This window comes from Saccoglossus kowalevskii, chromosome 3 (genome assembly GCF_978046115.1).
Source record: "Saccoglossus kowalevskii chromosome 3, keSacKowa6.1, whole genome shotgun sequence".
NCBI classification, from domain to species: domain Eukaryota; kingdom Metazoa; phylum Hemichordata; class Enteropneusta; family Harrimaniidae; genus Saccoglossus; species Saccoglossus kowalevskii.
In genome coordinates this window covers 14,323,105-14,336,167 of record NC_140643.1, presented here as the reverse complement: position 1 = coordinate 14,336,167, position 13,063 = coordinate 14,323,105, and the positions used below count along the sequence as shown (strand labels likewise).

Here is a 13,063-nt window from a genome sequence, read left to right as displayed (position 1 = left end):
GCATAGACCTATGGTTTATGGTGAAACTACTTGCATTTCATAACAATTCAACGGATTTATTTTTCGTGCATTATTGTAATCACTAATGAATAATAATTGCCAATTTAAAACTTCGAAAACAAGTAAGTTATTCACTTGTAAACCACAGCATGGCCGGATTGCGCTACCGTTCTGTGATCATTTGCTACTAAGCAGTGCATTCCTGTTTGATTTTACTTGAAACTTCTGTTAGAATATACTTTTCGTTAATAAGAAAATTAAAAAAAAATTTATTACATTAAATATAGTGTGTATTTTTTTATCATGTGTACAGTTTTTTTTGATTGACTGTAACTGTAACATTTCGTAACGCCTATTTTAGAACCAAAGTAAAGCCTCTCACTCTTCCCTGACGCCTATTCAAGAGATTGTACGGTGTATTGTTTGTTTTGTGCAAGTGTTGTGGGCAAAAAATGACCACGCCCATTTAGTGATTGCAATATGTACGTAATAGAAACCGCACCCCGAACTTGAGCTTTTGATCCCAATTTTTAAATTGATACATTGTAATATAAACCGCGGTTTATATTATGACTTTAACGGTATTGCATTAATTAGTCCCCGTTCAGACGCAGTATCTGTATCTTAGAAATGCCTGGACCAATCACAATCAAACTTCACACATACATCATACATGATATTATACATATGCACGTCAATTTGTTTCACGATCTGATTCAAGATGGCCGAATGGCGGCCATTTTTGTGCTTAAAATCATCAAAATCAAGCTTTTTTTGGCTATTTACAGATGGAATTTGTTCAAACTTGGTATATACATTAGACATTATGGGACCTTGATGCAAATAATTTTGTTTTTCAGATAAGAATCAAAATGGCCGACTGGCAGCCATTTTGTTTTAATGAATGTGGTTCTCGTGCCATATCGATCTCTGACTTGCTTTCACTGATTATGTTCAAATTTTAAATATTCATTATACATGTTGTCATAGATAGACAGATATATTGGTTTGATGATCCTATTCAAAATGGCCAAATGGTGGTCATTTTTGTGCTAAAAAATCATCAAATATCAAGCATTTCTGGCATTTATGGATGGATTTCGTTCAAACTTGGTTCATACATTAAATATTACGGGTTCCTGGTCCACGTCATTTTATTTTTCAGATTGGATTCAAAATGGCTGACTGGCGGCCATTTTGTTTTAGTGATTGGGCTTCTAGAGCCATATCTCTGAAATACTTTGACTGATTATATTCAAATTTTATATATTCGTTATACATCATGTTATATATATACATTTATTCAAAATGGCTGATTTTGAATGCTATTCCAGAGCAATATCTCTCAATATGGACAAGTACTTGTTTGACGATCAGATACAAATGTCAATTGTAATGTTGAAAAATCATATTCCTGACATGGTTATATTCCAGCCATATTACTATCAACAAAACTATTTATTTTAACTTTGATAACTAACGGGGACTGTGCCATGCATGGCTTGTTAATTTATAACTTAGAGTCTTTAAAGTTTCTTAACAAATATTTGACTAGGGTGAGTAGCCTAATTTGAATATTGCAATAACGTATTCTGTCGCAAAAAAAAATGATAATATTTCATTGGAAGGTCTGCAAATTTGCGAATTTTAGTATATAATGATTTATTATATCATGATGGATGTTATTTGAGATACAGCGACTAAAAACATCAAAAGTACGCGAGTATGGGAGTACGCATGCGCAGTTACAAGAGATACGCTGCCATTTTTTCAGTTTGACGAAAAGGCAGTACCCTTTTCGATTTTCATGAACGCAAGTTCAATATCACTTTGTGCGTCATATTCATCAATAGACAAAATCGAAGACAGATGCCGTACAACTTTCTGCCAATCTCGATTCGTAAATGTGCTAGTTACATGTACAGTGTTCTCCTCGGACCTGTGTCGCTTAGACAATAGCCGCGTAACTTTTGTTTCGCCCGTGATTCTGCAGTGTTCTCATCAGGTCTTTTAAGGGTATCTGGTCTGATACTGTTCTTTCTTTCCACGATACTGTTTCCCTCAAGCTGGGTCGTTTCCAGGCCATTGTTTTGCAATGATGAATCAGAACAGAACAATTCGTGTGAACTGATCGATCCTAACTTATTATCTGGATACTCGTATTCACCTGCGGATACTTCGGCCTACTTTCAAGCATGAATATAGAAGGAAATCAACGATTTTTTTTCAGTATCGTTCCAGACTTTGCAAGAAATCTATATAATAATCACAGTGATCACTACTATTGGGTTCAAAAATTATTTGTGATCATGGCTGTTGGTTCAACCCAGTACTGACCTTCACTGCTATTGCAACGCCATGAGCAGAGAAAAGGAAAGCTGAATCCCCGCGTCTACACTTAATCCATGTATAATGCAGACACCCGACAGCAACAGCAAGGAAGTTTGTCAGTTTTATTCAAGATATAAATTTTCTATTTTACGCATTGGAGCTACACAACGTTACTGAAAGCACTTCCAATGTGATCTAATTTGTAAACAATCTCTTTGCACACGACTCCAGTGTCTTCTCGAGCAGACAGTAATGTTTCACATTTGTTTTCGCACAGTTTCCATCTTACTCAAATAAAACAAAGCAGTTGATTCCTATTTTACTTGGTGTTTATTATTGTTTGATATTTTTAAACAAAAATGCACTCATTAAACAAATAGTAAATATGCAAGTTTTTTGTTTTTGCCGAACAAGGACAAGGAAGACAAAATGACGGTGGTTTTGTGTAGGGTCGATTGTGATCTTCGATTTGTATCAAAAGCACGTCTCACAAATGAAATTTTTTTTTTTGAGCGATAATTTGATAGTAATTAAACAAATTTCAATCGTTGGCATATGTAAGGGCTGGATCACTTACTTTCAAGGGCTCAAAGTCCGGACGAACATTAAACTACGATGTTTTTATTTATCTGTTCTAGGTATGTTGTACAGACTTTTTAGTTGTACTATTTTGATGATTTAATTTCAAAAATCTGTCAAGGAAACAGTCTGTTGTTACTTTACATGTTCACGTAGGTTTAATTTAGCAGATTTTATTTGTCAGCGAAAATAGCGAAATTTGCCCATTGCGTCAGGAAGATCTATCCCGATTTGCTGCACTGAGGTTAATTGCGGTTTTTACTACTCCATCCCTAATGACACTAATTACCAAGAACTAAAAAAAACAAGTAAAATTAAGTTGCATTGGGAAAAAAACCCATAAGAAAATCAAAGCAAAAATTATTCAACTGCAGACGAGACAAACCCTGTCCTCTAGAAATACCTCATTCATAGAGTGCCTCATTAGTGCCCTTTGTTTACAAGTATAGTGTCCTTGCATGTTTTTAAAAATGCCCATATCAAAATCATGTGTTTCCATGTATGTCATAGATTCTCAGACATCTTGATCAATTTTATTGATGGATTGACCTACATGCAATTACATTCACTTATTAGGCAAAGCCTATACCTTTATAATACATGCTCTGATCACACGGGAGCTATTTACAGTTTAACTTTGATTTGTTTATATTCTTCAATATTTCTGGTATTAAATGAACCTTAATTTTGCTGCCAACAGACTAAATTTGTGTCAATTTTTAGTTTTTACACAAAAAATTTGGCCATTTTTGACTATTTTGTGAATTTGTAATGAAAAGAGGGAACTGGTGGTGAAAAGGTGAATATTTTGGAAATGCCCAATACATATCAATAAGTATGCATATACAAAGGCATTACAGTGAATGTAACAACTAGTACACTGTCTAAGTGCATTATATTTTGCAATATTCTAGTGATAACATTTCATGTTTGTAGTTGTAATTTATTCCCACCACATGCTTCATTGCTGCAATGTGAGATGTTGTAAACAAAATATAGTGGTCAAATAAGATGGAAATGTGGAAATAACATATATTAGAACATGTACAGGTGTCCGCTCAATAAGAGAATGTTTGCATGTTTTGCTATTGTTTTATCTAAAACACTATAAGGTATTAACTTGCCAATATAAAAAATGGTGGAAACCATTTGTGTTTGTGTTATTGACTACACTCCTTAGGTAAACAATTCTGTAGTTACATGTGAGTGATTTTATTTATTTCCATTGTAGGTGGCAGAAATTATTTCGTTCTCGACTGATAGCAACTATAGCTCAATATGGATATATTTATTTTAATGTATTGATATTTATATTGGTTCTGTTATTTCTTGGTAAGTATCAAATTGGAGGAAAGATTTTTTATGGCATATTGCTGAAGTGTGTATTTGGAATACGAGGTTATGATGAAAGTCTGCTGTTATATTTACTGGCACCTACATGTAATGTAGCCTGTCTTTGTATGTACTGTCTGATACAGTGCTTTCTTCATACCTTTTTGATTATACATCTTTATCTGATTATAAGTTGTAGTCATAATGTAATGGAAGATAAATTCTCACAATTCCAGTTAAAATCGTTTTGTAAGATTCACGTGATTTGAGTTCCATGATGTCCTTCTATTTCCATCAGGTGCTACATTGTCGCTGTGTCCAATTTGAATAAAATGTGATGTAAATTTTATATTTTTGCTGCTGCCACATACTTTAATATCTTTCCCATTATCTTTGTTGATTTATCAAACCTGAAGATCTTTGAAACTTAATTTGTTGCCCTATGTGCCTAGGCTATAGTTGAAACAAACTTTAGTCAAGGTAGCTGTTTTCTTTATCATTCAGATGGTATTTTATTGTAGTATCTCTAACTAGAGTAGAGAAATAATTAGTTTACTGTGGATCAAAACGTACATAAATAGCATGCATACTGGAAAGAATTCAGGATATTTTCGCCGAAAGGCAATGAATATACGTTTTTTTCTATATTTTACATTTAACTCATCAAGAATCGGTGAAAATAAATTCCATACAAAATACCAAAAGAGTCTTTTCAGCAAAAATTAATTCCTGCTAAAATAAAGCATTTTACAGTATTGAAGTTGATTAAAAGGGTATTAATCCCACTTTCTGATGCAACATGAGATATACTTTACAAAACCCCATTTATTGTCTCTCACTCAACACCCTCTCGCTCATACCACTACCCCCTTTAAACAATGGAACATTACCATGCAAGTGCAAATAAATCCAAACAAGCTGCACTTGATAGCGCCACCTCTGGCAGACGAGCACAGAATCCTCATTGCATGTATCATTGTCTCAGGAAAACATTCAAACACTAATTAGTTAAAATAATGGACATTTCTAAAGTGAACCACCGACTGTTTCAGTTAGTTATCTGTCCCACTCAACAAACAATGCTTTTTTTGGTACCAGTTTCTGCCACTAGAGGGAGCTCACTTTTAATTTTAAAATTAATGGCATGTATGACTTTGCCGAAATAAAATTTTCCTGTGTTTTATGCATTTTTATTTTAATTCAGATATTAATCATATCATTAGTTTCCAAATAATATCTGCAAAGAGCTCATTTTAATTGAGCTTTGACAATTTTATAATGAGAGTATACAAAATCAGATTCACTATGTTCTCTTTCAGATGCCATCCGTGAAGTTCGTAAGTACTCCGTCGGTGTAAGCGAAGTGGATTTAAAGAACAATCCACAGTCAGAAGTGATGATTCATATGAAGTTATTCCGTGCACAGAGAAATCTTTACATTGCTGGATTTGCTTTCTTTCTCTGGATGTAAGTACTAAAAAATAAAGAAAATGTTGCATCATGAATATCTGTACCACACAGCACAGTACTGTATAGTCCATTATAGTTGACTAGAGAAAAGATTTCTTGTCTGCATCATTTGATGGAAAAATTGTGTTCATATTAGGTATGAAGTTGATACGTAACCAAGGTATGTATGGGTACCTCAAAAGTGTATCTGAGCACAAGTTGTGCAGCCCTCCGTGTTGGTTTGTGTGTACGTTCTGACACAAGAACAAAAAATTACAAATCATCAACTGATCCTTGGACATACCTGGGCCAATTTGATTCGTTCAAACTTTGTACAAATAATGCATGATGGGTTAATTTGTCTAATGATTTGATTTGACAAATCAACTGCTGACCCAGTTTTCCAATTTATTCTGGCTAGCCATGGCCGCCAGTTTGTTCTCTCATTTGTGCTCGATAACAGTTTCTGAGATTTCTTTCAAGTTGTTAATGATTTGAAGAATAGGGATCCTGGAAGACCCAATAATTTTAGTAAATTTTCACAAGATAACCTGAATCTTCTCTAATAGAGCCAGTGGCTGTGACTTGCTATTTTTTTTTTTTTTTTTTATTGCAATATTTAATAAAAAAAAAAATATATTATTAAAAAATATACAAAACTATATATTAAAGGTATGCACATTATTCTCTATATTTCTTTCAAATTTATACTGATCTTCCGATAATATCATTATTGCTTGTATGTACACCCAAGAATGTACATGTACACTCTGTATCTGCACACATGTCTGTGTTTATAGACATACCGGGAGTTACATTTGTAAAACAGAGTGAACTGATCAGTGTGTTAATCTTATTTCATAGTGTGTTGAAGCGTATGTCAGGACTGATCTCTGAAGAAGCCACTCTCATTGCTAGCAATGCTGCTACCAAGAAACAAGCCGAGAATGCCAGTGAGACAGCACAGAAACTTATGAATGAGAAAGAGGAACTGGAGAAGGTGTGTATTTGTACATTTTTTTCTTTTATTTTACAATTTAGTGAGATTCTACTATGTCTGAATTAAATCTACATGCACATGTACAATTGTATCAGGACCCTTTTCACTGTAAACTTTAAATCATAGTACAGATAAATGTTCAAAATATCAAAATAGTAAAATTAAATCCTATTGAAAATTAATTTACATACTGTAGTTGATATTTTGATGAATATTTTTGGCTTTTTTGCTAAAAAGTTATATTTTCGCCTTCTTGTTGAAAACTGCAAGTTTGATGGCTTTGATATTATACACATAAAGATACCTCATGTGAACCGATCTCAGAATCGTTCATTTTGTGATGATCTCTTCAATTCTCTAATTGAAATGTGCATTGCACATAGTGAAGCTATCTCAGCTGAGAGGCTTATTGTATATTCACATGCATTTTAGAGCTAATACAGTATATACCGTATATACAAGTCACTGATATTATTTGACCTAAGACGCTTTCACCAAAGCTATGTACACGTTCCCACTGTAATCGGCACAAATACACTTTCACACAAAGGCACACATGTGTTTAAAATGCACTCATACAACCAATACAATTCAAAATTTATGTTCTCTCCTGCAGCAACTGAAAGAGCAAACCAAAGAGCCTCGCGGTAAGACTTCCAGATCTGGTTCTATGGCTGAAATAGTTGTGGCAGCTGTTGCTGACAGTGAAACCACTAAAGAATTAGCTGCTGTCAAGGAGGAACTAAAAGAAACCAAAGCAGGTTAGGAAACTTGTGATTTTTTACTCCATGCATGACTACCGGTAGTTATTATTGGAGGTAGATTCATACTTATTTTATATCACTATGTCCTGTCATCAACTGGAAGCTGTCCCAAAACCATGACTGTCATCATAGTTCTTTTCTATAGCAGAAACTGTCAAACCAGGGGAATAAAATACATGTATACCAGTAATTGATGTACAGGCAGTCTTAAGTGAAACTGATTAAAAATGAATTTATTTTAACTGTAATTACTGTTGCACTTCATGTGTGACATGCACTTATACTTGGAGATGCACTTCTATTAGAGCAAATATTAGTGCCATCATGGTTATGCAATATGTGTATATTATGTGCAAGCAATAGTTTCTTTTTATATTTCATCTCATGATTGAAAACATATTCAAGGGGGTTGACCTTTAGAAACTCAATATCTCAAAATATCTCAATTTTTGAGAGAAACAATTCTATAAGAAAGTAACAGAAATATATATATTTATAAAATAAAAACATATGATAAAGGAAAGCATCCTCCAACTTACAGTATCTAATGGACAGACAGACTAGAGTCATTATTTCGTGCTAACCCTGTTTATGGCAGTAATAGAAATTTGTTTAAAGTTTAGAAATTGAACATCCCCCTGATTTGAAGTGAGAGATTGTGCGCCCTCTATGGCAAGCTCACGGAATCTGTGTAGACACTGTTTCAATATTGGCTGGTTACCGCCTCAAGTGTCATGGCGTACCATCACAAAAGGCCGGTAACTAGTAACGGTTCCAGCATTCTGATTGGTCCATCATTTTCTCATTGCTTGTTCTATTTCCCTTGGTTACTTGTCGTCAGCGCTTACGCTCGTGGTTCTAGAGCAGGGGTTTCTATTTACTCTTGAAAATTGGGCGACTATAAAACTGTTTCTTTTGTTATAAATTTGCACAGAAACAGCGGGAAATGCCAGAAACATCTCAAATATGTAAGTCTAAGCAGGCAGAATGTGTGGGCATGGCATAATAAAGACAGAAAACGAATATTAGAATGTTTTTCAAATTACATCATTTAGTCACGTGACTTTGGGCCGGCCCACTGGAACAATATGACGATTACTAGTTACCTGCATCCTACTTGTCATTCACATGGGACACCGGGAACCAGCGAATGTTTCTATAAGGAATTTATGTTCTTGTTCTCAGCTTTGGAGAAAGCCGAAACCGACCTGGCTGCTTTGAAGAAGCAAGCTGAGGGGACCAATACAGAGTATGATAGATTACTGAAAGAACACAGTGACCTACAGGTACATACATGTCTATATGCGTAGCTTTCCTTATTTTACTTTTCTGCTGTAGATGTATACTGAATTTCCCTTTTCTTTGAGTATGCACATAACTACAAATCCTTGCTCAGTAATCATAAAAATAAAAAGCAATAAAAAGAGCGGGTACTCAAACTTGTTCTTACACATAATAATAAGACATTGGTTTATCTTTGTCCTAGAAAAAATTGAAAAATGATTCAGTAACACCATTTTTATTAATAATTTTATTTTATAATGAAATTATTTAATATCACACAAGATATTTGTTTAATATTTATTTATTAATTAATTAATTCGTTGATTACATGCATTTAAAGTTTATCTGAAACAATGAAACATATCCTGAAACATAAAACAAACATTCACCCATTCCACAATATGTGGTGCACTTTTTCAGAACACAAAATTTGGAAAACTATGTTGTGACAAGAAGCATAACCTACTTTTTTGGCCTTATCTCAAGTTGTTTTTTCAGATATTCAAATAGTTGGTCACAGGGATTAACAATTTCAGTAATTTCCTATCAAAGTGTGTTATCACATCCATACTTAAAAGTACAATGTATATTAGTTGAAATTAACTGTTAGATTTAATTATCCATGATTCCATGCATACATATAGAATCCAATTAGGATACATGATGGGAAATGAAGCAGAATTATAGCACTATAGTTGTTGTTGCTATGCTCATTAATTTTAATAAATTACCGACTCATCACCATCATTGTTTCATCTACAAATATAGTCGGGTTATTTCTAAGTGCAATTATAACCGAAATATTCAGTGACGCATAACATTTGTAAAACAGTCTGTCGGGACTACCAAAATGCCATCAGGTCTGCATCACTTTATGACGTCAGCTTGCATGTGGCTAAAGTGAAAATCTAACATTTACTTGTTTGTATCTCTTGTTACAGGCGAAAATTGAACTTGCAGAATCTAAGAAAGACATGTGAAAACTGATGGACATAGGAAACTTTCCTGAAATGTTACAATACGCAGTTGGTTTAACTAATTAAAATATTTGATTACTGCTTCTTTTTTTTTCACCAGCACTATACACTTATATACCGGGCTATAAAGGAAGTAATGCATGATGGGTAATATGGGGTTAAAAGGTGCTTCTGTGTAATGATAATTATTTGTTTTATCAATTATAGAAATTCATATATTTTTTAAGAACAATATCTCCAATTATTGAGCACTTGTATCTCATGCATTTATACACAGATAAGTTTTGTATTCTAGTTTGTATTTTAGTTGACCACAAACTGGTCCCGACTACCATAGAGATTCATGTAGACATATGCATAAATAAATGTACACATATGCATAAACTAATCTTGTAAACTACTAATATTGTGAAATTATTTAGCTAATCAGCATGCTTGCTAACTCCAGTAAAAATGATATAAAGTATTGATATCTTGCGGAATAAAATGTTTCATCAAATAAATGACAAAAAGGAAATAAATAAGGAGAATATTTGTACTTGTATGGTTCCATGGCTAACTTGAGTTGACTTTCAAGTCGCCAGTATCTGTATCCAAAGTATGCTGGTAGAATCCATTCATAAGAGTATGTTGGCCAAGTCCATCCATGAAAAATTTTGAATTGTGGCATTTTCAAAATGCATATTTATATTTTTTAGTTTGTAATGTTTAGTATTTAATAATATATTGTTTTGGTACACTTTTCCTCATACCCATGCTTTCACTTTTGGATTCTGCATGACCAAATCTCTAGTTCTTGGAAGCTAGATGATGAGGTAGTCTTGCATACGACTGATCAGAAAAATCAATCCTCCCCATGTCCCAATCACAGAATGGACACTGGCATTTGAGAACTTGTCAATTACACTTTAATAATTCTAATCCTAGGACAAATTTTCTGATTTGATTTATTATTGATTTATATTATTGCTAAGAATATATTATGGTATTTTATAATGTTAACTTATAGTGTCTAATATTGGTATGGCTTAGAATTATTTGTTATCAGAAATCAAGTGCATGCATAATTCCGGTACTGTATCCAATGTCTGACATTGACTCATTATTGCAGCACAAATGTACGCCATGTTTAATATTCATCTTGCAAACACTTAGGTGTTGTTTTACAGACAGTATACTCTTCAGTTTGTATTTTAAACGTTATTTATTCAAAAGTGCCTTTACATGGATTATTGACTGCATATGTTTATTCACCTTGGTTATTATTGTACACCTGTATTTCATATTTTCACTTTGTATCATATTAAAAATCACATTTGCTGAAATAAAATGTATATCTAGTAGTAAAAGACTGGTGTTTGGAGTTTGTTACATACTAGGACTGTATTTCCTACATACAGGTATAATTCAGATCTACGGTATATTTAGTTCCTGTCTAGATGCGATCCAAAAATGGGTAATTGCAGATTGACCTCTGACCGTGCATCCACTGTATCTTCAACATGCCCAGACTGATCATATTCAAATTTCATACATATGCACATCCATTTGTTACAATTAGGATCCATTTTAAGATGGCCAAATGGTGGCCTTATTTGTGATGAGAAATCAGCATTTCTGCCATTCTGCAACTGGATTGGTAGATGCATTGGATGCATGTGCAAATCGGATTTAAATTGCTGCTAAGGTATTTTTTTTAATGAATGCTTTTCCAGGGCCATATCTCTGACATGCCTTGTTCAAACATTATATATCCATCATACAACATATGTTTAAGTATTTGTTTGATGATCAGATTGAAAATGGCTGAATAGAAACCATTTTAATGTTGAAATGCATCAAAATTAATCTTTAGAGTCGATGTGAAGCTACTTGTGCCTGATTGGCTACCCAAGCCTAACAATCGTACCAGCTACAGAGCTGCTTCTTTGTAGTTGTATAACTTGGTTATACTTTGAAGACAATGGGATAACGATATTTTTCAGATCAAATTCATAATGTTTGAATGAGAATCTTGCCTTGACTGATTGCAATCATTACATCTGCACTATACATTATACATCCTTTTCAAGCCCACAGTTCCATCTTTTCATCACAAAATACTACTGTATAATCTGTATTAGAAACCGACGCTTCTATTAAAATGCTACAATGCAATAGAGGGGATGTGGTTTCTATTAGAGCATTTACACATTTGAGAAATGATGAATTTTTGGTTCTCAATTATTCCAAAAGAATGGGTGCGACTTCTATTAGGAATGTGGCTTCTGATACAGATTTTACGGTAGTAGTCCATGTTTATAGTCTGTACTTTCCTTCAGAAGATTGGGACACAAATAGCCAAATTTTTTGAGTAAAAACTGAGAATTTACTCAAATTATGTCTGTTGCCTCCAAAATTAGGTTTTATTTCCAGAAATATTGAAGAATATAAGAAAAAAAGTGGAGAAAAATTTGGGCGAGAAATTTTTGTGGTTAAAAGGTTAACATTTGTTTCAAGTTCTGATTCAAAATGGCGTATTTCAGTTCTGTATACTATCAAAACAACAGGGACTCTGCCCCATGATATATGAATTGTCTCTATTATTTCATCTAGAAAATGATTTTCATCTACGAATTCAGGTAATAAAGAAAATTGACAAAAAATGGGTATGGTCTCAGTACCAACAGTGGTCCATCCATTGATCACACTGGCGAGAGATACCCCACCTACTTGACACACATATGTTTCTATATTACTGGATTAATATTAAATTATTATGAAGGATTTATGCTACAATAGTGGATGTCATATAAAAGCATGGTAGAAAATTTCATTTCATACAGGCCTGAAGTCAGCATATTTATTTCTTGACTTTCAAAATCTATGGGACAATATATCCCTATTTTTTGGACATTTCAGGTTTACCAAACATTTCAGGTGTCTTCAAACACACTGTCAATTATAGTATAGCTGTCATTTACATGACAAATACAAACTGTCAGTAGCGGAGACACAAGGACACAAAACTCGCAGTGTTCTGGTTTATTGGTGTCACCAGAGAGCATCTACTGAATCAATTGAATGCATTCCTGATAGGTAACACCATGCAAGTCATTGGCACCATCATAAAAAATGTCTACATGGACGTAATGTTATGCTCCACTGAATGACCCATTTTTCTGTTCTCTCGTACTGTCAAAAAGATGTGCCTGTATATGATGATCTTGGAGTCTGTTTCAATTTCAAGGTTATTTGATAGGTTCACACATAGTTTTAGTCAATAAATCATGTACATTTGAACACCATTATTCATCAAAAATAATTTTAGCTCCACTGTCAAGAGGAGCTATGGGTAAAAGTGGTTA

General features: G+C 33.6%; 1 protein-coding gene across 2 annotated transcripts in view; it reads left to right on the top strand.

Annotated features, from left to right (window-relative positions):
• LOC100371496 (B-cell receptor-associated protein 31-like) overlaps nt 1-10,116 on the top strand; it is a 28,943-nt gene extending 18,827 nt beyond the window's left edge. For both annotated transcript variants that reach the window (XM_085496796.1, XM_085496797.1), the window contains exons 3-8: nt 4,142-4,242; nt 5,562-5,709; nt 6,556-6,691; nt 7,308-7,452; nt 8,641-8,741; nt 9,681-10,116. In XM_085496796.1, the coding sequence (XP_085352922.1) occupies nt 4,142-4,242; nt 5,562-5,709; nt 6,556-6,691; nt 7,308-7,452; nt 8,641-8,741; nt 9,681-9,719 (670 nt within the window). In that variant the 3' untranslated portion in view covers nt 9,720-10,116. The remainder of the gene's footprint in view (nt 1-4,141; nt 4,243-5,561; nt 5,710-6,555; nt 6,692-7,307; nt 7,453-8,640; nt 8,742-9,680) is intronic.
• Nucleotides 10,117-13,063: the final 2,947 nt, after the last annotated feature.